Source organism: Mus caroli, unplaced genomic scaffold (genome assembly GCF_978045245.1).
Source record: "Mus caroli unplaced genomic scaffold, Mus_caroli_1 scaffold_7, whole genome shotgun sequence".
Lineage (NCBI taxonomy): Eukaryota > Metazoa > Chordata > Mammalia > Rodentia > Muridae > Mus > Mus caroli.
In genome coordinates this window covers 20,863,879-20,888,763 of record NW_028227262.1, presented here as the reverse complement: position 1 = coordinate 20,888,763, position 24,885 = coordinate 20,863,879, and the positions used below count along the sequence as shown (strand labels likewise).

Sequence of the window (24,885 nt, the reverse complement as noted above, 5' to 3'; positions counted from 1 at the left end):
CTGGCCTGTCTGTGTCTGAGGGAGGAAGGCAAAAGGAGGAACCGGGCTCCTCAGGCACTGTGTGAGACAGTCTGCACCTAAAAATATGAGTCCTGAAAGATGTCTCCTCCAAAGCTTTGGAGGGAGACATAGTCCATAGGTGCTGCTGGCAGTGCAATGAATGTCCAGCAGTTCTACTCCGTGTCTAACTAAAGGTGACTGTGCTGCAGCTACAAAGCCTGAGCCTTCAGCAGTTGGTAATGGGAAGGCGACCACAACATTAGGGTTTAGAGAGCTGGGCTTGAACTTCCAGTTCTACAAAGGAGCTTTGGGAGCACAGCCAGCTGGTGGAAGCGGATCTCTGCCTTCTAATCTAGCTCAATCTAGTTCTTCTAAAGTCTTTCTTCTATATTTGATTGCACACATTTTTACTCACTTAGGATGTTAAGCTTGCTTTTTGTTGTTGTTGTTGTTGAGACAAGGTTTCTCTGTGTAGCCCTGGCTGTCCTGGAACTCACTTTGTAGATTAGACCAGGCTGGCCTCAAACCCAGAAAAATCCACCTGCCTCTGCCTCCCAAGTGCCAGGATTAAAGGCATGCGCCACCACTGCCCGGCTTAACACTGGCTCTGTGAGAACTCTGGCCAAGCATGGCAGTCCTTATCTATTATGGAGGCACTTAGGAGTCCAAGCAGGGAAAACTGCTTCTAGTTTGAGTCCAGCCTGGGCTAGAGGGTAAACCCAGTCCTTCTATTTATTTTTTTATTTTAAAGACAGGATGAGAAGCCTGCCGCTCAGTCAGTCTCTTGGGAAGGAGAATACACTCTTAGCTTAAAGAATCTATCAGAATTCAGAGACAAAGGCCAGGAATAGGTTAGGAATGACAGAGAAGAGGTTTCTGAGAACCACAGGCCAATCCAAGGCTGGAGACACGATGGCGAGTCTGAGTGTTGGTGGCGGGACAGCTGGATGGAAAGGGAAGGCAGGAGGCTTAGTCAGGGTAGCTATTGCCATGATGAAACACCATGGTCAAAGCAATGTGGGGAGGAAAAGACTTATTTGGCTTACACTTCCACATCACAGTTCATCATAAAAGGAAGTCAGGACAGGAAGTTAAGCAGAGCAGGAACCTGGAGGGATGCTGCTTAGTAGACTGCTCCCATGGCTTGCTTAGCTTGCTTTCTTATAGAACCTGGGACCAGCCTAGGGGTGGCCTCACCTACAACAGGCTGGGCCTCACAACAATCACTAAGAAAATGCCCTCCAGGCTTGCCTACAGTCCATCTTAGCAAGACACTTTCTCAAGGGGGGGCTCCCTCCTCACTGCTGACTAGATTGTGACACATTAACATAAAACTAGCCAACCCAGCAGGGGATGCTGCAACCTTAGGGATGTCTGGGCAATGTTCTTGGGCTGCTCCTCTGGCTCTAGCCTTGGCAGCTTATCAGTTATCTGCATCTGTTTAGGTTCTTAGTGTCCCAGAGGAAAAGAATGCACAGCACACGATTCAGTCTGTTCTTACTCCAGTCTGTACCTCCAAAGCTAGCAGTCGGGGTCCATGCCTGTGACCCAGTACTTGGGAAACGGACAGCAGGAGTGTCAGAAATTACAGGCCAGCCTGGGCTACATAATGAGACCATGTTTCAAAACAAGTTAATATCTCCAGTGTTTGGAACCAGATGAAAGGAATCAACGCACGGGTGAAGGAATGAATGACTGAGTCTGTTCACCATTCTGCTTTCAAAATATTCCCCAAATTATGGCCGGGCGTGGTGGCGCACGCCTTTAATCCCAGCACTCGGGAGGCAGAGGCAGGCGGATTTCTGAGTTCGAGGCCAGCCTGGTCTACAAAGTGAGTGCCAGGACAGCCAGGGCTATACAGAGAAACCCTGTCTCGAAAAAAAAAAAAAAAAAAAAACCTAAAAAAAAAAAAAAATTCCCCAAATTAGACCCCTTCTCCCCACCTCAGTTCTGTGGTCCAAGCTACCATGCTCTGGCCTGTGGGGCAAGTGGAACCAACCATGTCACCAAACAGAAAAGCTGGCAGGTCAAAGCAGTTTCGAAAACCCAGGTAAATCTCATTATTGAGAATGGTAGGTGTTAGAATCAGCTCCCAGCCGGAGGACTACCTCAGACTACCCGTCCTGAAACATGTAACCAAGACACTCTGCTAAGAGACCAGCAGTGTGTTTAGCCAATGAGCTTCCCTTCCTGGGCATCCAGCCCCTCCCTACATTTGGTACTCAGAACTAAGCCAGATTCCACCTACATCATGTCAAGGGCTCAGCGTGGGCCTGCGAGGACAACCATTCTCAACTCCTCAAAGTTGCTGGCAGTGTGTGGGTACACAGGAGACTGAGAACCACAACATCTGTCCCAGTTCCTGCTGTTTCTCACTCGGAGAAACACAGGCTGGGACCCCCTATCCTAGACTGTGTTCTTCTTCCTTGAGCAACATTTCCACAGTGCTCCAGTTCCCAGCAGCAAGGCACACATGCAGCCTGTTGCCCCTGTGTTTCACCTTCCCTGAGTGACATGCCAGCGGCATCCCAGTGGCAAGGCAGAAATGCAGACCAACAATATCGCACCCAAGGCGGGCCCATCGAGATACTATATTAGCATGGAGACCTCTCACAGACCGATACTGGCCTGGGTTATTAATCGCTCCACCTGGCTTCCTGCTTCAGACTATTCTCAGCCCAGCAGCTGGCATCTCTACTAAAATCCAAAAGGTGCTGCCCTGGCTTCCCATCTGCCTCAGATGAAGAGTCCAAGGCCTGCCAGATGTGGTAGCAGAGTTTCAGCTACTTGGGAGGCAAGAGGATTGTTTCTGCCAGGGGCTGGTCCTCAGCTTAAGCAATACAAGAGGGTGTGGGGGAAGGGTACAGAGTGCTGGGCACAGCAATAGAGCTCCTACCTAGTATACACAAGGAACCTGAAACACACACACACACACACACACACACACACACACACACACGAAACGTTCGTTCAAGTCCTTCCAGTGAAGCACCCAAAGGGTTTGTCCACCCTCATATCCAGCTCAGCCACCTCCCTGAAGGTCATCTACCTGCCACTCTGAGCTGCTTCCTGGAATGTTCTGGGTCCTCTTGCCCAATAGGATTTGTGCTTGCAGGGAACCTCACCTTCATGTTCCTGGCAGTGTCTGGAATGGCCTTGTGGCCTGGGTGGAGATGGCTGCCATGGTCTTGTGACATATTCCCTGAAGGTGGGTGAACCGAGGGCGAGGATCTCCATCCCCACCAGCACACCTCAGCCTCACTCACTGTCACCCTCAGTGTGCTCCGAGCACCACGTAATCTCCTGATACTCTGAGCACTGCCCCTCCCCCCAGAAGTGCACCCTGAGAATGGGGTGTTTATTATTGGTCTATATCAGATACCCAGAAACCTCCCTGGAGGGTTAGGGAGTAAAGTAGTTGACAATCGTACAGGAATCCCAGAGTTCAGCCCCGAGCCTCAGCACTGCATAACCCAGGTACATGCCTATAGTTGTAACACTTTGGAGGTGGAGGCCATAGGATCAATCAGAAATTCAAGGTTACCAGGATCTCCAGGTGGCTGAGCAGGTAAAGTGTTTGCCCCACAGCCTCACAACCAGAGTGTGATCATTGGAACCCTTATAAAGGTGGAAGGAGAAAACCAACTCTGTCCTTGTCCTCTGATTTCCACATACATGTTATAGCATGTACACACACATCAACCAATCAAACATAGCATATACTCATACATCAACCTGCCTACCAACCAACCAGCCAATCAATAGAGTAAACAAGAATGGCTTAGCAGATAAAGGTTCTAGCTATAAAAACTGAAGACCTGAGTTCGATTCCCAGGACCCACATGGTGGGAGGGGGTTGTCCTCTGACCTCAGTATGCACATGGTGGCATGCTCACACCCATCCACAAATATCCACACAAATGAATAAATGTACTTTAAAAAATAAATAAATAAATTAGGGGCTGGAGACATGGTTCCGTGGTTAAGAGCACTAACTGCTTAATAAAGAGACAGAGTTCAAATCCCAGTACCCACATAGCCACCTGTAATTTCAGTTCCAGGGGATCTGACACCTTTACACAGACATACATGGAGGCAGAACACCAATGCAAATAAAATATTTTAATTAATTAATTAATTAAATCTCTTTTAAAATTAAAGTTCAAACTTCCTTTGAAAAGTCACCTTCAGGTACACAGCCAGGCCAGCCTGAACTATAAGGACTTAAGTTCAGGGGTGTGGTAGGTACGCCTGCAAACAGGGAATCCTGTAGTGTCAGCTCGTAAACTCAAGAGTAAGCCCATCTCTCCTAACAACAGTCACGTCACTCTACCTATTTGTTACATATCAAAACAAGCTGGAAAAACTCTCACTCAAAACATCCATCAACAGATCTAGGAGATGACTGCCCAGGTCACTTGCTTGCGGCACTGAGCCAGACCCAGTGAGGATGCTCAGCAATGCCTCTTACAGGATAGGCCACAATACAAGCTGTCAGACACCCTTCCCCAAGCCTGAGGAGCACTCAGTACAAAAAGCCACTGCTGCCTTCGCTGCCTCAGCCTCCCAAGTGCTGGCATGACAAATATGTTGCCACCCAAGGTTTTTTTTTTTTTTTCTTTTTTTTTTTTAAATGCTACCAGGTGTGTAATTATGTCACTCAAGAGAGAGATGGGAGGATCACTTTGAGTTTAAAGACCAGACTAAACTACATAATAAATTTCCAGGCCAGTCAGGGCTATAAAACAAGACCCTAACTGGGCAATGGTGGTGTACCCTTTAATCCCAGCACTTGGGAGTCAGAGGTAAGCAGATCGCTGTGAGTTCAAGGTTGCCCTGGTCTACAGAGCTTGTCTTGAAAAAAAAGGGGAGGAGGAGGAAGAGGAGGAAAGAAAAGAAGAAAAACAAACAAGCAAACAAGACAGTAATTCAAAAATCTAAAAAACAAACAAACAAAAACAAAAAACAAACCCTCAGCAATTTTGAGGTGCACATCTTGCTATGAAATGGTCTGGAATGGTCCCTCCTACCCAATGGCACCTTTAAACCTCAGGCCACCATCTTCACATTTCCTGGCTGGCCAAATTCTCCCTTCTCTCCTGTGAGCTGCCATTTTAAATTCCACAGCTAAGGGTTGCTCACAGTGTCCAGTGTTCTCTGTTTGCTCTTTTGGCTCAGTGTGTTGTCTATGCCTTTGCATTCTCCCGTCTCCCAGTTGCTCACCCCCGGCTACCACTCCATCCACCCTCCTGCCACAGGAGATGCTGGCAGAAGTGCATGTCCACGTTTGGAAGTAGAGTTTCTGAGGGTGTTTGGAGCCAAGAGGAACATACAGTTTCCTTCCTGTTGCATGGGAAAGGTCACAGCAGCCACACACTGCCCACAGTGTGTTATCCAGTTCAAACCAGTATGCACAGGGGAAGCTTTAGGTATTTCTTTCCTTAGACTCCGGCAGTGCTCTCAGCAGTCACTGATGCTGCCATATGAGTGTAAGTGTTTACACACATACAGATGTGGAAGTCACAGCTGTACTTGCACACAGCTGTAGGTCCGCACACAGCTCTGTGCAGCAGGTGCTATCACCTCCATGCCACCGATGAGGAGGTTTAGTAAGTTAGTCAAGATCATAGCCCCACAAGTGGCTGAGGGTCAGCTTTATGCAATCTAGCCTCAGACTGACTCTCTCTCTCTCTCTCTCTCTCTCTCTCTCTCTCTCTCTCTCTCTCTCCTCTCCTCCTTCCTTCCTTCCTTCCTTCCTTCCTTCCATTTAAAGAGTTATTTATTTATAGATTTATTTAGGGGTAGAGAGATGGCCAGGCAGGTGAAGGCACTTGCCACCAAGCTGACAACCAGAGTTCAAGCCTCAGGACCCACACAGTAGGAGAGAATTGATTCTTGAAAGCTGCTCTCTAGCTTCCACTCCTATACTACAGCACATGTATGCACACATGCACACAAATCATACATGCTTGAGATGATGTTTGTGTGTGTTTCAAGTATGCAGAATGCATGCAGAGGCCAAAAGAGGGTGTCTGGTGTCCTCCTGTCTCTCTCTGCCTGTTGTTTTGAGGCAGAGTCTCTCCCTGACCCCAGGGCTCCTGTTTTCTTGCTGTTTTCTATGCTGGAAGCCAGGGAGTCCAAAAGAGCCTTCTGTCTCTGTCCATGCCCTCAGAGCCAGGCATACATAGAACCTGGCATGTTAAAGAAATGTTGGGATACAAACTCTGTGCTTCACAATTGTGGAACAAATGCTCTTAACTCCTGATCCCTCTGCGGCCTTTGTCTTGGGTTGTTTGTTTTGTTTGTTGATGTGTGTTTTGTTTATTTTGAGACAGGATTTTGCTATATAATGTGGCAGGCCTGGAATTCACAATACAATGTACATAGTCTACATAAACAGGTTAGTCTCGAACTCACAGAGATCCACCCACCTCTGCCTTCTGAGTGGAAGGACTAAAGATCTGTACCACCATGCCCACAAGGAGGCCATTTAACAAACACATGGTGTAACTGTGACTGAACCTGGTCATGTCTCCTAGAAGCAGGTGCTCCCACAGACTAAGCCAAAGAAGGAAATGAAGCCCAGGATGGAGAAACGCTTCAGTCATGGCCACATGGCTTGTTAGTGGCCCAGGCACTATGAAGATTGGTTTCTAGGATGGTGACTATTCATCACCATGGTGACACAAAGGCTGGTCTTTCTTGTGGAAGCCTTCTCCCCACGGGCAGTAGATTTCCTTCACAAGGATCCATTCTGTTCCCCAACTTTTGGTGGATCATCGAGATCTCCTGAGTGTCAGCACAGATAAGACCTCCATCCCCCAAGACCACCCAAGGATGCGCCATAGTCTCAACCCTTGTAGACAGTGGCATCTTGAGCTCAGGAAAACATTTGATGGATGAGGAAGAGTAAGGGGCAGACAGGAATGTGGTCCTGAAGAGAGAGCTGCCAAAGCCTGTCAAGGAGCCTTGGCAAGAAGAAACCTGCGGGACCCCCAGGAGTGGTGGGGCACACCCACCACCTGAGCACTGAGGCAGAGGGATTTTTAGTTGGGAGCCTGCCTGAACTACAGAGTGAGTTCAAGGCTAGCCTGAGCTATATAGTGGTATGTCTCAAAAATACCTTCCACCAAAAGAGAGAAAAAAAAGGAGGAAGAGGTGGGAAGGAGGAGGGACAGGATAGAAAGCCCAGAAAACTCAGAGAGAAGGAAGAAGACACGTGTTGCCATCCCAACCCTGCCACCGGCTGTATAACGGCAGGCCTCACCCTCAGCAATTGAGCTCAGAAGCCAAGGAAGCAGGAAGCCACCCTGGCCTTTGGGGGATCCTGAGCAGCTGGAGATTGCAATGTGGCAGGTGGTCTTGGCCCACCCTAGAGAGGACCTGGGAGGGGCTGGGAAGGACATCCCCACCAGACAGATGGTAGACCCATCTGTCAGAGAACAAGTGTCCAACAGCTAACACACATAGCTCAAATACATGGCCCACCATGGGAAGGACTGCCCAAGGAGAAGGGAGTGCCTCGGCCTGGCCACCGACTGAGGGTGGGGATCTCTGATGAGAAATCAGCTTGGTCATCTCATGACCTCTTTGCTTCCCACAAAGCCACCAGCTAACAGGCAGAGCAGTGTCCATGTCACATCAGCCTTCCCTCTATGCCATAAAAACAGCGTTGAGGAAGTAAAAGACAGGCTGTTTAGCCCAAGGCTAGGACAGTCATCTTCCTCAGACTGCCAGGCTCTGCTATTTACAAGGCCTTGTTAATAAATGCAATGGGCTTTAAAAACTGAAATGGTCTAAGAACCTCTCTCCAGAGAGGTGTCCCCTTCTCTACACTCTGTTATCCATCCCTCTTATGACCCGCGGTCCAGGAAGGAGAAGCTATGCTCTCTAACCTGGATAGCAGGAGCGCCTCTCTGTCCAAGATCCACCGATGCTGTGGGCTATGGGGAGGAGCTTGTTTGTGGAGAAGTGACCAGAGCAATGGGACTTAATTGAGCTGTCACCACCATCATCCCTGAACAGGCTCCAAGACTTCTGGTGAAATTTCTGTTGACTGGCATTCCCAAGAGCTCTCCCTGACTGTGTGGGTGTGGCCTGTTCCCACCTCCACTCCCAGGTGATGGCTTGGGCCTTCAAGTTCCTTGGTTGAGCTCTGTGTCACAGTCCCCACTAAACATGGAGTCTCCTTGAGAGGAGACTTGTGCTTTCAGGTCTATGTCTTCCCTGCACTGGACCTCTCATAACTGTGAGGGGTCGGGGGTGTCCATCACCCCGGGCACCTCAGCATCACTGAGCATCACTGTCACAGGACACTACCTCACACCTACTCGGATGGCTACAAATAGAAAAGGGGAAATAGCAAGGCTCACAAGCATGTGGAAGAACTGCAACCTTCTGCTTCATTGGAACAGGGATGGAGAAGGCACTGCGATGGACTGTCAGCTTGATCTAGAATCACTAGGAGAAGTGGCACCAAGCACACCTGAGAGCGATTACTTAGGTTAGGCTCAAAAAGGAAGCAGCTCCATTAATGGAGCTGGATGAGGAGAGGAGGAGAGCTGGGCACAGAATTCATCTATCTTGGAGCATCTGAGATAGTGGGTAAGGGTAGCTGCCTACACTGATACCCTAGGCTCCATTCTTGGGACTTACACAGTAGAGAAGGAGAACCAGCAACCTGCTGGAGCTGCAGGCTGTCCTCTGACCTCCATGTTAGTGCCATGACATGAGCACCTCCCCATACACATGTACGACCCCTCACCCTCAAACCCCAGTCACATAAACACATATGCGCGCGCGCACACACACTTACACACACACACACACACATGAGCCCCCACCCCCAAGCCCCAGCCACACACACACACTCCCACCCCACCTCCAACCCCTTTAATCCTAGCATTCCTGAGGCAGAGAGGCAGGCAGATCTCTGAATTAGAGACCAACCTCATCTACAGAGTGAGGTCTAGGACAGACAAGAATACACACATACCAAAAAACAAAAACAAAAACAAAAACAAAACAAAAACCAAAAAACCTGTCTGGAAAATACAAAAGAATGGGGGTGCCGGGGGGGGGGGATAAAACTCAACAAACATCATTCTCTGGCCCAGAGATGACTTGCTCTTCCAGATAATGAAGATGCAATCACCAGCATCTACATGCTGGCTCAGGACCACCTAGAACTGGAGTCCCAGGAGTCCCAATACCCTCTTCGGGCCTCCGAGGCACGAAGCATGCTCATAGTACAGAAAAAATAAATAAATAAAAATTAAAAATAAAAATACACACACATATAAATAGAATAAATAAATTAATTTTTCTATTATTTAAAAATTCACCATTGTCTACCTACTAGTAGTGAACATCAATGATGTCACCAGCTCCCTCAAGTTCCTGCAGTCACAACCCAGCACAGTGGACTGTAACTCTGAACTTTCAGCCAAGTAAACTCTCTCTTGCTAATGTGCTTCTGACAGAGTCTTTTATCACAGCAACAGGAAAAGAAGGAGAGTAACAGCAAACATTGTTGTTTGTTTGTTTGGTTGGTTGTTTTGATAAAAAGTTCTTATTATGTAGGCTTAAGCTATCCTAGAAATCCATATGTAGATTAGGCTGGTCTCCATCCTCAAAGGTAGGGATCCACCTGCCTCTGTCTGAGTGCAGGGACTAAAGGCTGCACCACCGAGCTCAGCTAAACACTGTTTTTGATGTTAAATATAAAGTCACCATCGGAGTCAACAGTTCCTTCCTCTCCGGGATTCCCATAAGAATTACAAAGCAGGGCTCAGACCCTGACACACTAATGCTCACCAGCAGTGTCAAAACTGCAAGGACATGGACAACACAAAAGTCCATTTGCTGATGATGGATGGGCTAGCAAGCCAGATGTCTGGGCCTGCGCTGTAGTTCCCTGGTAGGTCCTGTGTTTCCCATGGACAAAGCCCTGGCTTCCACCCTCCATATAAAAACAAAACCCTCTCAAACACTGAAGGAACCTTTGCACAATTTTACTTTTCTGAGGCACCTAGAACAGGCCAAGCCACAGAGACAGAACGTGAGAGAGATGCTGTTCTCATGGATGGGAGCCCAAAAGAATGAGAAGTTATTGATTGGTGGGGACAATTTCTATTTGAGGGTGATGGAAAGTTCTAGAAAGGGGTGGTAACGGCGGCTGCACGACGATGTGAATGTATCAGGCTGGGGTTGGGGCTTGTCTAGAGGGTTTGCCAAGCATACACAAGACTCTGCGTTCCATCCTCAGCACCATTAAAATACTAATAACGTGGGGGCTGGTGAGACAGATGCCTGCCTCCAGCCTGATGAACCGAGTCTGATCCCCGGGACCCACGTGGTAGAAAGAGAGAACCCACTCCCAGAAGCTATCCTTTGAACTTCATATACCATACCTCAGCAAATGAGCACCCACACACATACACAAAGCAAATCAATGGAGTAAATTTAAAATAATAATGTGTGTGTACATGTGGTATGAACATCCACACACAGAGCCAAGACAAGAATATCAGATGTCCTGCTCTGTCACCCTCTCTCTACCTTACTCCCTGGAGATGGGGTCTCTCAATGAACACCGAGATAGGCTGGCAGCAAGCTCCAATAATCCTCCTGTCTCTGCCCACCAGGCTGTTCTGGGTTTTTACATAGATGCTTAGAATTTGAACTCAGGTCCTTGTGCGTGTATAGAAAGCACTCTTACCCACTGAGCCCCAAAATCATGATGCTTTTTTTGTTGTTTTGTTGTTTTGTTTTTGTTTTTCGAGACAGGATTTCTCTCTATAGCCCTGGCTGTCTTGGAACTCACTTTGTAGACCAGGCTGGCCTCGAACTGAAATCCGCCTGCCTCTGCCTCCGGAGTGCTGGGATTAAAGGCATGTGCCACCAAACCCGGCTCCAAAATAATGATTCTTCTTAAAGATTATAAAATTTAAAGGGAAAACTGAATATATTTAACGCCACTGAACACTGTTCATACAAACAGCTTAGCATCCGTATCCTACCATGAAATAAAAGAAGTCAAAACACCTTCCTCAGAGGTAGTCATGCATATCCTACAGAGAAGAAAAGCAATGTTCAGCAAGGTTAAGTCTTGCTCTAGATCTCACCTGCCATCAAGGCAGTGTGAGTAGAAGAGATGTAGGCTTCCACAGGCCTTTAGAAGCAGGAGAGAGGTGACAGCCTACGGGAACAGTGTAAGAGCTGGAAACACAAAGCACAAAGAAGCAATGAGCAAAGACCCAAGCACCTGTCAGCCTGACACAACAAGGGTCACCTGGGAAAATGGAGCCACAACTGAAAAAGAAATACTTCATCATACTGGCCTGTGCTGGGGGTAACACCATCACTCATGGTATATAAAAAAGCAGTATGAGCCTGCTGCAGAGGCAGGTGGATCTCTCTCTGAGAGTTCGAGGCCAGTCTGGTCTACATAGTAAGTTCTAGGACAGTCGGTGTCAAAAAGTAAGACCTGTCTCTTCCACCCCACTCCCCCCAAAATAAACAGACAGAACCAAACCAAACCAAAAAAGAAAAAGAAGAAAAAGAAGCAGGCTGAGAAAACCATGAGGAACAAGGCAGTAAGCAGCCTTTTTTCACGATGTCTGCTTCAGTTCCTGCCTTCAGGTTCCTTCTGCCTTGGTGTGGCTTCCCTTGAGAGTGGACTGTGACCTGGAAGTCAAATAAACTTTTTCCTAAGTTGTTTTACCTCAGCAACGGAAAGCACTCTAGGACACCTAGGAGCAATGCCAAGGCCAGGCTAGCCAAAGGAAGTCAGAACCAGTAAGGAACAATTAATATGGGGGAGGCAAGGCAGACAGAGGAGGAAACTCAGGCCAGTCTCCCACTTTTTACTCCATCCCCACAGTAAAAGAAAAAAAAAAAAAATTCAACAAGACTCCAGCTTAGGCTGCCCAAGTCTAGCCTGAAAAGGGAGCTTTCAATAGTGTGTTGCTCATTTCTAACCCTTTCCTGGCAATGCTTTGTCTGGATGCTTTACTGGGCTCTCTCAAAGCTGCGCTGTCGAGTCCTACCTATGAGCTAGTGCCAGACTCTAGCTCCTTTGCCTAGAGCACATTTGTCACCCCCCACCCCCACCAGATGAGGACCCTCTTCCTTCCAGAAAGGTCCAAGACAACCCAGCCCTCTGGTTTCCTGGCTCCACCCTACTACATGCCTCTCTGGGTGGTTCCCTTACAAAAGGTATTTCTCCTGCCTCTCTCATTAGCCATGGAGTCACGAAGAACAGAAATTCCCCAACCCCTACTCCAGCTAGATTCAAGGAGAGATGATGCTTCATAAGACTAGCCTAATGGTGAGCCAGGGGCATAGCAGAGGAATCAAAGACACGGGGAATGAAACCAGGGGCAGAAAGATTCAGCCATACAAGAGCTGCCTCCAGGTATGGTAGGTGAAGGCTGGGACCAGGAAGAACAGATGCAAAAGATTAAGGAGCCAGCCTCAGGGAGGAAAAGGAGGAGGAGGAAGAGGAGGAGGAAGGCATCCCTCAATGCAGCTGCTAAGGGGAGGAAGAGGGGAAAGGACAGATGCAGGCAAGAGTGAAGAAGTACCTCTTTCCTCCCTACCTCCATCCCCAGGGACCTGTGGCCAGGCTAGCCAAAGGAAATCAGAATAGGATGTCAGAATAGGATGTGAGAATAGACTGCTCAATTACAGACTGAGAGTCACACAGTGAAAAGGCAAAAGTGAACGGAGCCATGAGCAGGAGGTTGGCACCCCAGGCATGAGAGCTTGTACTGGAGAGACGAGAGGTGTTCAGTTTGGAGACCAAAGCCAACAAGCATGGGTGCCTCGGCTCAGAAATAACAGGTGTTAAGCTGTGCTGCGGCTCTGCATGTCACCCGCATGGCTGCCTGGCTCTGGTGTACGGTGGCCTGAGCTGGTAACAGGCCTAATCCCTGTAGTCAAAACACTAAGGCCATGGCCCCAACTCTAGGATCTGCTGTCAGCTGACTGTGGGCCCCACTGACTGGTCCGCTTGGGAAATGATCTCTGCATGCAGGAAGTGTAAAGACAGGGCTCTGGGGTGCAGGCAGCTGACGCTGACTAGAGGTGAGGTACAACAGGTTCCTCGGGGAAGATGAGAGGCCCAGAGGGGCACAGCCAGGGCGAGAGAAGGTCTGAGTCTGTCTCCCTGGGGACCTGCCCCACACACACTGCTGTGAGCTCAGAGCTATCTATAGCTCCCAGCTGTGCTGGCCACCCCCAAGCTGGTCAAGAGACCAGTATAAGCCAGTGTCTGGCTCACTGCAGGACCTCCCTTCACCAAGGCCAGGTGAGTCATCAGATAGAGCAGGATGCTCTTGTCCCCCTGCCCGGGACTGACCCACCTGACCCAAGGCCAGGTGGAGGCAGGACCAGGAAGGACAGTTAAGGAGTTCAAAGTAGGTGGGGATGGAGGCTTCTAGCCCTGCTCTTCTTACTACCTGAGAGACTAATGTCCATTCCTTTACACGTAAGGTAGGGGAAGAAATAGCTACCCACAACCACTAAATAAATCTAAGCAGCAGCCCAAGTATCCACTGATGGATGTCCAATATAACGGAAGGAAATTCTGACACACACTACAACATGAACATGACACTGAGTGAGTTAGAAGAAGAGGAGTAGGAAGAGAGAGAAGAAGGAAGAAGGAAGAAGAAGAGGAAGGAAATGGAAGAAGGAGGAAAAGGAGGAAGAGAAGAGGAAGAGGAAGAGAGCTAAGTCAAATACGTTATCCCACTGTGGGACTGGAATGGTTAGATCCACTGAGAAAGACAGGCATCAGCTGCCTGAGGAGCTGGGCATGGTGATACGCGTTAACCCCATCACTCAGGGGGCAAAGGCTCTTAGATCCCTGTGAGCTCTAGGCTAGCCCGACCTACACAATGATTTCCAAGCCAACCAGGATGACATACGAGATCCTGTCAGAAAGAGAGAGAAAGGAAGAGAGAGGGAGGGAGGGAATAAGGGGTACAAAGTTCTACTTGGAGGCCACAGCATTTCTGCAGGGGAAGGGCGCGATGCTTAGAACGAGAGTGTGAGTCACAGAATGTCACTAAATGGAAAGCAAAGATCCTGGACCACAGAGCCAATCTTTAGTGTGTTTTTATTCATTTTTGCTTAATTACCTTGAAAAAAAAAGATGTGTGTGTGTGTGTATATGGGGGGGAGGAAAAGAGGGAGGGAGGGAGAGAGAGAGAGAGAGAGATCCAGCTGTAAGGCATTTTGTCAATTAGTGATCAAGGGGGAAAGGCCCCTTGTGGTTGGTGCCATCTCTGGGCTGGTAGTCTTGGTTCTATAAGAGAGCAGGCTGAGCAAGCCAGGTGAAGCATCATCCCTCCATGGCCTCTGCATCAGCTCCTGCTTCCTGATCTGCTTGAGTTCCAGTCCTGACTTCCTTGGTGATGAACAGCAGTATGGAAGTGTAAGCCGAATAAACCCTTTCCTCCCCAACTTGCTTCTTGGTCATGATGTTTGTGCAGGAATAGAACCCCTGACTAAGACAATTACTAAGTGTAAGTGTGTGTCCCGTGTATAATGGTGCCGGTGGAGGCCAGAAGAGGGCTTCAGATCCCCTGGGACTAGACTTACAGGCAGTTGTGAATTGCTCAATGCGGATGCCGGGAACTGAACTCAGGTCTGCTGAAAGAGCAAGCGCTCTTAACACTGAGCCATCCTCCCTGCATCTTCCCCACCCTGTGTTTACAGACAGTGTCTTGTATAGCCTAGGCTGGCCTCAAACTTTCTAATTTTCCTGGCATGGGTCCCTGTGCCAGCTAGTTTTATGCCAACTTAGCACAAGCTAGGGTCCTCTGAGAGGAGGAACCTCAATTGAGAAAACACCTCTTTCAGGTAGAGCTGGAGGCAGGCAAGCCTATTTTTTTAATCAGTGATTAAGCCATTTTCTTAATCAGTGATTGACAGGGGAAGACCCAGCCCATTGTCACTGGGGCCACCCCTGGGCTGGATTCTATAAGAAAGCAGGCTGAGCAAGCCCTGGGGAGCAAGGCAGTAAGCAGCAGTCCTCCACAGCCTTTGCATCAGCTCCTGCCTCCAAGTTCTTGCCTTGCTTGAGTGATGTGGACTAAACCTTTTCCTTCCCAACTGGCTTTTGGTCATGGTGTTTCACAACAGCAGTAGAAACTCTTAAGACAGTCTGGCTTCACCTCAGGGCCTTTCTCAGTCACTGTAGTACCCTCAGCCGCTACCCTCTGCTGAGTGATTCCTGTACTTCATCTGCTTCCATATACAGTAATTCCTTCTCAGTATCCTGTGCACGCACTCTGGCTTCCTGTTAATCCCTGCTTCTCAATATACCTCCTGCCGGTTCCCACCGTCACACTTGATCTCATTATTGCCATCCACCCTGCTCTCCACCAAAGATCCTTGGATCTGGGGCAGCTATGGAAGGATGCCCCATGGAGAGCTCTGCCCCCAGCTGCTACCCCTGCATGCTCCACAGGTCAGCTTTCTCCTCTAGAAAGTTCCCCTGGAGGAACAACTGTTAGAACCAGAAGTGATCAGAGCAGGGGATGGTAAGGGGGTGCCTCTGGGAACTGAGGGGTGCAGAGGGAGATGGGGAGGTCTTAACTGGTGTCAGGGAGTAGAGCTAGGGTGAAAGGAGCAAGGAACCAAAGAAAAGAAAGGCGCTGTTTTGGTCTCGTGGGGAAGACAATGGAAAAAAGAGAAAGAAAGCAAACAAAACATCATCAACAACAACAAAACCAGGAGCTGGCAGAGCTCTATTGCCCCCAGCCCTGGGACTGGACTTCAGTTTCATCAGCTGAGGGATGCTGAAGACTAAGCCCCTAGAGCTTATACCTGTAACTTCAGCATCGGGCCACCCTGTAATGTGCAATGCCGGAGATGTGATCGGGAACTTATATATGCTGGGCCAACACTCCACCACTGAACCGTACCACAGCCCAACCCACGGCCCAGTTTAGAAACAGGGGCTTTGTGGGTGCTTTAGTTTTAGGCTGAGATCATACTGGACTAAAACATAGCCTAAACCCAGTGACTAGTGTCTTTGTAAGGTAAGAGGCAGACTGGAGAGATGGCTCAGAGCATTTACTGTTTTTTTCAGAGAACCCGGATTTGGTTTCCAGCATCTATGTGGCAGCTCACAACCCTTGGTAATGCCAGTTCCAGAGGATCTGATGTCCTTTCTGACCTTCCAGGCATGTAGTGCAGATATATACTCAGGCACACACACATACACTTAAAAATAAACAGGTTTTCCGTCTTTTTGCTCTGCCTGCTTGTATCTGCATGCCACCTCCATGCCTATTCATGCATGCCGAGGTCATGCTCTCCCTCCAAGCTACCCCAGCTCGTTGCTGTTGTTTTCAACCTTGAAGCAGCTTGTGGGAACTTGTTACTCTATGGTGACAATCACTAATACACTCAATTCTCTTACACAGTGGCTCTCTAACAGCTGAAAAAGCACTGTGCTGTGGGGAGTGGGGAGAGACACTCATGAGTGGAAATCCATTGGAGCAAGAGTGGCAGCTGGCCTTCGAACCCTCTGCTGTCCTAATGTCACCAGTTGCAGAGGCCTTCTCAAACCTCAACATACGGTTTGAAGCACTAACCCCTGAGGATGTTTCCGGTGGGAGCAGAAGCCTGATCTAACTCTGACCTGGGTCTTGCTCTAGCTGTTCAGTTTTGGTCTGTTTTAACTTTCCCAGAATCCTCTCCTCCAAAGCCATATAGACTCACTCATATAACCTGCTGGTCCTTCCCATATGACTGCTAAATGTGGTGTCCCACATCCTGGTCACTCAAGAAGCTGAAGGATATGGGGGTCCTCCCTGAAGGACGGCATAGCCCTCACAGCCTGCCTGAGAGAACTGTCAGCTGTGTGTCCATGTCCCCACTCCATGACACCAACCACACCTGCTGCACCAACTGCTGTTTGCCATGTGCTGGATACATGGAGGGAGCAGGGAGGAGGGTGCAGGGAGCAGGGAAGGAGGAGAAGGGAGCACGAGGAGTCCTACTTCAAACGAATCCCTTCAATTTTTTTTCCTTTCCTTTCTCTTTTTCTCCCTTCTATTTGCTGCTGGGGATTAAACTCGGGACATTCCTTAATGCTAGGCAAGTATGCTCTACTACTGAGCTACACCCAGGCAAAGTCCCCAATTTTGTTACTCTTTGTATCTAAGGTTGGTGGCATGAAGATCAAGCATTTGCTTATGATGGTGTGTGCATGTGCGTGCATGCATGTGCGAGAGCATGAGAGAGAGATATAGACAGACAGACAGACAGAGACAGAGTAAGAATTTTTAGTCTGCTCTGGGGAGATAGTTTATTACACCCCCGATAATCCTCATAAAAATTCTCTATTGCCAGGCAGTGGTGACATACACGTTTAACCCCAGCATTTGGGAGACCGAGGCAGGTGGATCTCCAGGCCAGTCTGGTCTATAGAGTGAGTTCCAGGATAGCCAGGGGTACATAGAAAAACCCTGTCTCTGAACAAACAAACATTTTTTTCCTACTAGTACACAGTCTCCTCACCAGATCCCATGCTCATCACCCATTGGTTTCTCAGATGCTCGGAACTCAGGACAGAAGAAAGCACTGTGCACTCAGTTGAAGCCACAAGAGGTCGTTTGGGAGAACCCCAAGGTTACTGTGTCCACTCCTGCTCAACTACAAGGCCAGCTTCTGCCCAGCTCAGACAGGCTCCTTACCATACATCTTGCCTTCCTCTGTCAGGATGATTTTGCGGCGGCCGCAGGGTGGGTAGATGGCCAGGGCCTCCTGGAAGCTTCGCTCAATTTCGGGGCTCCATACACCCTCTGCATCATTGTCGATGGGCTTGTCCAGTGCCTGGCTGCCCCCAGAGATGCTGCTCCCCTCGGGGGAGTCGGGAGAGCTCCACTCGTTGGAGGTAATGGTGCCGGCCTTGCCCTCCAAGGCTCGGCTTGGAGGAGCGCCCGTTGGACCTGTTAGAGCCAAAACAAGGCACAGTAAGAATGGTGCACACTGCAGGATGCCCAAGTAGTACAGGCCAGTTACTCAGGAAACAAAGTAAAAGGTCTGGGGGTGGGATTGGGGGTCAGAAGTCAAGGAGGCTTGAACAGGTTGTTTTCCCTCAGCAAACCAAGCTTCTAAACTGCCCAATGAGCATAAAAGACCCCTCTGATTGAGCCTTTAATCCCAGCCCTCAGAAGTCAGAGGCAGGTGGATCTCCATGAGTTTGAGGCCAGCCTGGTCTACAGAGCTAGTTCCAGATCAGCCAGGGCTACACAGAGAAACCCCGTCTCGAAAACAAGCAAACACTCCCTGACTGTACCTCTAAGAACACACACAAGGCTAGGAAGTAGAAAACAAAGGCAAAGAGACAGATTCAATCAGACATTAATCAGGCAAAAAGGATCCTAAATAATACGGGGGAGGTGAAACAGTGTATATATATATATATATATATATATATATATATATATATTCAAAAGAATTGAAAGAAAGAGCTCCAAGAAACATATGTATACCAATGTTCAAAGCAGCACTATTCACAACAGCCAAAAACTGGAGGCCACCCTGCATTCATCCCTACATCAATACAGAATATGGCATGGGTATAATATTAGCGCTAAGGAGGAAGTTGCCCTGCCATTTGTTATAACACGGGTAATTGGCAATGATATTGTGGTGAAAGAAGCCAGTCATATGTATAGGTGTACATATAGAAGCTAATGCAGATTCTTAGAAATAAGGTACAGTAGATGTTGCCGGAGGCTGGGGAGGGAGAAATGGGGAATTGTCTAGTGGATACAGAGTATCGGGTTGATGTGCAATAATGTGGACATACGTCCTGGCTGGGCCCTATACACTGTTGACAGATGAAGATGCCATGCAGGCTGCTGTTGCTCACTGACAGGAAACCTGCCTAGCAAGGACACAGCCTTCAGTTCAACCCCTATGGGCACAAGAAATCATTCCAGAAAGGGATGACATAGACAAACAAAGCAAAGCCAACAGCTGAAGAAGCAATTGGCCAGGAAACTTCCTCAGCTGATGAAAGATCAGAATCCTCCGATTATGGAACCATAATGAATCTTTTTTTTTAAAGATTTATTTATTATACATAAGTACACTGTAGTTATCTTCAGACACACCAGAAGATGGCATAAGATCTCATTACAAGTGGTTGTGAGTCACCATGTGGTTGCTGGGATTTGAACTCAGGCCCTTTGGAAGAGCAGTCGGTGCTCTTATCTGCTGAGCCATCTCACCAGCCCTCATAATAAATCTTAATCAGGATGAATTCGAATAAAATAAAACAATGCCCAAAACAGACCGTAAAAGCATCAGGGATGAAAAAGAGCAAATTAGAAAAAGGGCGGATTATCTACAGCAAGAGTCTGCTGTACGGGCATAGAACCTAGGACCTCTTGTATGCCAAAAAGATGCTGTACCAATGAGCCAACCCCAAGCCCAGAAATAAGTATTAAATTAATAGTGGATTTCACCAGTAATACAAAAAGACTCAAAATAACATATTTCCAAACTGTTGGAGAAAATAGCTCTCACCCAGAACTCAAACCCCAACAAAAGAGTTGGGAGATGGTCTGTGGGTGAGGCACTTGCTTTGTAACTGGGAAGACCTGAGTCTAGATCCCCAGACACATGTGTTGATCGAAATATCCCATGTCTGTAATGTCAGCGCTTCCACTGTGGATGAGAGAAAGGCACAGGAAAATCCCTGAGATTCAGGAGCCAATTTGCTACAGTCAGGATCAAGAGACTGTGACTCAACACAGGAAGATGGTTACGTGGGTAAAAGCATGCAATGCGGGAGCCAGATGGCCTGAGTTTGGTCCTCTAAAAAGCTAGACGCTTTGGTAAACACCTGTGCTGCTCCCAGCACTCATACAATGAGATAGGAGGCAGAGACAGACGAAAGTTGTTCTCTGATCTCCACGTGTCCCACGGCACATGTCTACCTGCACATGTGTGTGCACACATGCACACACACACACACAGAGAGAGAGAGAGAGAGAGACCCACATGGCAGCTCACAACAATGTAAAATCCAGTTTCAAGGGATCTGATGCCTTCTTTCGGCCTCTGTAGGCACTAGGAACTCAGATGGTGCACAGACACACACAGAGACAAAACACCCATACACATAAAAGTGCATACTGCTCTTTCAGAGGACCCCAGTTCAGTTCCCAGCATCCCCACACCCGATGATCACGATTACCCGTAACCCCAGCTCCAGAAGATCCAATACCTCTGACCCATGTGGATGCCTATACTCACCTACACACACACACACACACACACACACACACACACACACAACTACACATAATTATAAAGATAAAATTAATAAGATAAATGTTTTTTTAAAAAGAGAGAGAGAAAAGAACAGGGAATTGTGCTGCTTAGTTTTTTGCCAACTTGACACAAACTAGGGTCCTCTGGGAAGACAGGATCTCAACTCAAAGAGAGTCTATTAGAATGGTGTGCATGCAAGTCTCTAGGCAATTTTCTTGATAATGATTGACATGGGAAGACCCACCCACCCCACTGTGGGTGTTGCCTTCCCTGGGCAGGTGATCCTGGGGTGTATAACAAGAAAGCCGGCTAAGCAAGCCATGTGGAGCAATCTGATAAGTAGCCCTCTTTGTGGCCTCTGGGACAGCTCCTGCATCCAAGCTCCTGCCTTGAGTTCCTGCCCTGACTTCCTTCAATGGGGAAATCAAAACTGTAAGCCGAAACAAACCCTTTCTTCTCCAAGTTGCTTTGTTCATGATCTTTATCCCACCCAGCAGTAGAAATGTAAGATGGGAATAATGGAGGTGTGTGAAAAATACAAACAGGAAACTGGCGTGAGAAGATAATCCACAGAGAATGAGCAAAGGCTCTGGCAGGACGGGGAGCTAACGCAGGAACAGAAGCTAACGCAGAACCGTGGCTCAGTGGTAAAGCACCCCGTTATCCACTTGATCAAACCTAAGACCTCTTCACAACAATGACTGTTATCAAATAAACAATGAAAGGTGATAGAGAAGAAAGCTGATTTCTCCAATCTGAGCAAGGACATCTTTTGAGAGCGTACACAAAGTGTACACCTGCTAGAACAATGGAGACGATATCCCTTTAAGTTACCGGTAAGATCAAGGATGCTGGCTCTGAACACTTCAAACACTCCCCAAAGTCGGGCAGTGGTGGGGCACCGGGGAGGCAGAGGTGGGCGGCTTTGTCAGTTAAGGACCAGCCTGATCTACAAGGGTGTTCCAGTCCAGCTGACTCTACACAGTGAGACCAAAAGAAGTTTAATTTGTGTGTGTCGGGGGGGGGGGGGGAACGACACAACACAAATGCAGTGAGATTGTGATTTTAAAATTTTCCACAAGGTGTTTCTCAAACCTCTAACAAGCAGATTCTGCACTCACACAGCTGAAGTGACTCTCAAGCTCTCCCATGGGGGTTGGCTCTGGTTTTCCTTCTGGCTTCAGGTTATTTAAAAAAAAAAAAAAAAGAAAGAAAGAAAGAAAGAGAGAGGGAGAGGGAGAGGGAGAGGGAGAGGGAGAGGGAGAGGGAGAGGGAGAGGGAGAGGGAGAGGGAGAGGGAGAGGGAGAGGGAGAGGGAGAGGGAGAGGGAGAGGGAGAGGGAGAGGGAGAGGGAGAGGGAGAGGGAGAGGGAGAGAAAGAAAGGAAGGAAGGAAGGAAGGAAGGAAGGAAGGAAGGAAGGAAGAAGAAAGAAAGAAAGAAAGAAAGAAAGAAAGAAAGAAAGAAAGAAAGAAAGAAAGAAAGAAAGAAAGAAAGAAAGAAAGAAAGAAAGAAAGAAAGAAAGAAAGAACCATTCTGTGTGAGAACTGAGACCGACCAGTAATGGCTCCTTCCCTAGAGCCACCAGTGACCTCCTGTAAGTTACATCATTGCTCTGGCCCATGAAATCCAGGGACCTGAGTTCTTTCTTTCTGCGCTGGCAATGTCTGTGGCGCACACTCTACACCTGAACCCTATATTTCTCCATGGGCCTCCCAGTGCACCCTATAAATACTCAGAGGAGGAGGGTGTTCCCACAGCGGTGAATGCGCAGACACCGGGACTACAGAGCTAACTCAGTGTGAGAGTTCTTACACTAGAAGCACAAGGCCCTAGGCTTTGAGCTCCCCTAACACACACCCATGGGGGAGGGGGGCCTGGTGTGCAGTCTACTACAGGGCTTGCCTCCAGTCTGTGCTATGTACAGGGTATTTAATAACCCTTGTTCTTAAGCTCTAAGCCTGGCATACAAGTTCTGAAACCTTAAACAGGCCAGGCAGGTACACATAGGTAATGATGATTAATATCTTGACAGTAATTAATTAACCTTCTAATGCATAAGGCATTGGTTTAGCTGTTAGGCTTCATTTTCTTCTGGGGCCTGACAGAGCACAGCCATACACTCTGAGCTGGATGGAGGGCAAGACAAAGAGGCAGCGAGCCCCATACTATCTTATGTGACCCCACCGGCCCCGCCCCTCCCCACCCTGCCAGAGGAGGTAGTTTCTGGGCCCTACCCCTCCTCAACACTACCCTCTCCTACACCCCAATGCTGGGCCCAAAACAGCCCAGAAGAAGAGGCCTAAGAGAACCAGAGACCAGTTGTGTCAGACAGCCCCACGGGAGAGGTCTTCTGAGGACCTGCACTCCATGTTCCCAAGGTTGGGTCTGTCCCAGGGAAAGTGGGGCAGCGGGTCACGCAAGGCCCTAGAACATAGGATTTATTACTGCAGTGAGCTGTCCCTGGCTGTGTGGCTGTAGTGCTCCTGCTCCCGGGTAGTGACTGGCTGGCCGCTCCCACTCTTCCTAGGCAAACTGCCCACACAGCCTGCCCTGTGGCCAGAAGAATGGGGTAAGTCAACTCCAGCCCAGAGACATTCTCTACCCTTGCTCCTCCCTCAAGTGACCCTCCAGGGACCGCCAGCCAGGAGAGAGGTAGGGTGGGAAACAGATGTCAGCACCACCCAGACCATGTGCTACGGCCAAAGAAATAAAAATAATTCCCCAAATGGCTCTTGGGCTCTGGGCAGAGGCTTCCAGCTCTGTCTCTGCCCCACCCAAAAGCCAACAGATGTCCCAGGCCCAAAGACCATGCCACTCCACCCCAAGGCCCACAGGCGCAGGCTATGGAGGAATTTCAGAAGAATCAGGAATTGGGATTGTTTAAGAATCGTTTTCTAGGAACAGAAAAGAAAGAGGATCTCGGGTCATACACGGAGACACTGCCCCTGAGGTCATACACAGAGGCACCGCCCCAGAGCAGCATGGTGGTGGTACAGAGGAGGACAGTTTGATTGGGACAGCAAGGCAGCAAGGAAGCCAGACTGCTAGGGGCCAGACTGCTACTGTTGTAGCTCTGTGGTAGAGTATTTGCCAGCCAAGCTCTTGGACCCTCCATGCTGGTCGATCTCTCACAAGACCACAGGGACTGTTCAACCCCACCTTACTTCCCCAGCCACGGCACACAGTCAGTACACATCCCCAGACACAACACACAGTCAGTATAAGGTGCTGGTGTGACAGGCTGTGGGCTGTGATTTCACTGTGCTTGCCTGTCCCCTGACCAGAGAACACGGTTATCGCTCAGACATCAGAGTCTGCCCTGCTCCTGGCTCGGTAGCCAGAACTTAGGCAGTCAGCATTACTGTTAATGAGCTGACTCTGCCAAAGGTTCCCTTTCTTTAGGCCAGGAAAAATAACGCTGTTATTTTTGTGTGTGTTCTCCCACACACAATAGGATACATTCTGGTAAACTTACTAGTCAGTTAATAATACCCTAATGTAGAAGGGAATGGTGTGCTGGTATCTCAGCATTCTGGCGGCTGAGGCAGGAGGATTGTGAGTTTGAGACTGTCATCTAGAGTCATCTGAGTTTTTGATGCTATGTCCATGTCACCCCATTCTGATTGGGTTTCCATTTCTGATTTCCATTTCTGCACAGTTTCAGATTTTATGTGTATGGGTGTTAGGTCTGCATATATGTATGTGCCCCTGTGTGCTCCGTGCCTGCGAAGGTCAGAAGAGGGTGTTAAATCCCCAGAACTAGAGTAATAGAGGGCTATGTGCTACCTGCCATGTGGGTGCTGGGAACCGAACCCAGGTCCTCTTGCAAGAGTAGCCAGTGCTCTTAACTGCTGAGCCAGCTCCCCAGCTCCACAGTGGGCATTGTTTTTTGTGTTTATGTTAGAGCAGTAATATAAAACTGGTTTTGTTTTGTTGTCGTTTTCTTTTTTGAGATAGGGTTGCACTATGTAACTCTGAACCAGCTAACTAGCCTAGAACTCTCTATATAAACCAGGCTGGCTTCAACCTCATAGAGCTCTTCCTGCCTCTGATGCCCTAGTGAGGGCATTAAAGGCATGCAATACTACACCCTGCCTGCATACTTTTACACTACAGTTTTGTATATCTCCTGAAGTATATTCCATACCCACATCTAAGGGATGCTGACAACAGTATGGCTATGTGGCTGGCTAGACACTATGGCTCACAGCTGCTGTCCCACATGGCAGAAACATTCTGTTTCTTACCAGCCAGGAAAACAGCAAAACTCAAGTTTCAAAGAACAATTTCTACTGAAAGTGTATCACTTCCACACCATTGTAAAGCAGAAACGTCACATGTTGACCTTTGTACCCGGGGGACTGTCTGTGCTCATTAACTCATGGGATGTCAATATGTGATCTATAACCAACCCCCACAGACTCCAATCCAAACAGGATGTGATGGAAATTGAAACTCAGAATATTTACAAGATATCCCTGGATTACACAGAAATGAGGAAAGAGTGGCGCACAAAGAAAGAAGTGGTTCCCGTGGGCCTCCTCTCCAGCCACTGACTCTCAGAGATTTGGAGGTG

At 48.5% G+C, this 24,885-nt stretch overlaps 1 protein-coding gene across 1 annotated transcript in view; it reads right to left on the bottom strand.

Moving 5' to 3' along the window:
* Tead4 (TEA domain transcription factor 4) overlaps nucleotides 1-24,885 on the bottom strand; it is a 74,965-nt gene that overhangs the window by 25,488 nt on the left and 24,592 nt on the right. Inside the window, exon 3 of the mRNA XM_085839865.1 lies at nucleotides 17,718-17,972. Within this exon, the coding sequence (XP_085695991.1) occupies nucleotides 17,718-17,972 (255 nt within the window). The remainder of the gene's footprint in view (nucleotides 1-17,717; nucleotides 17,973-24,885) is intronic.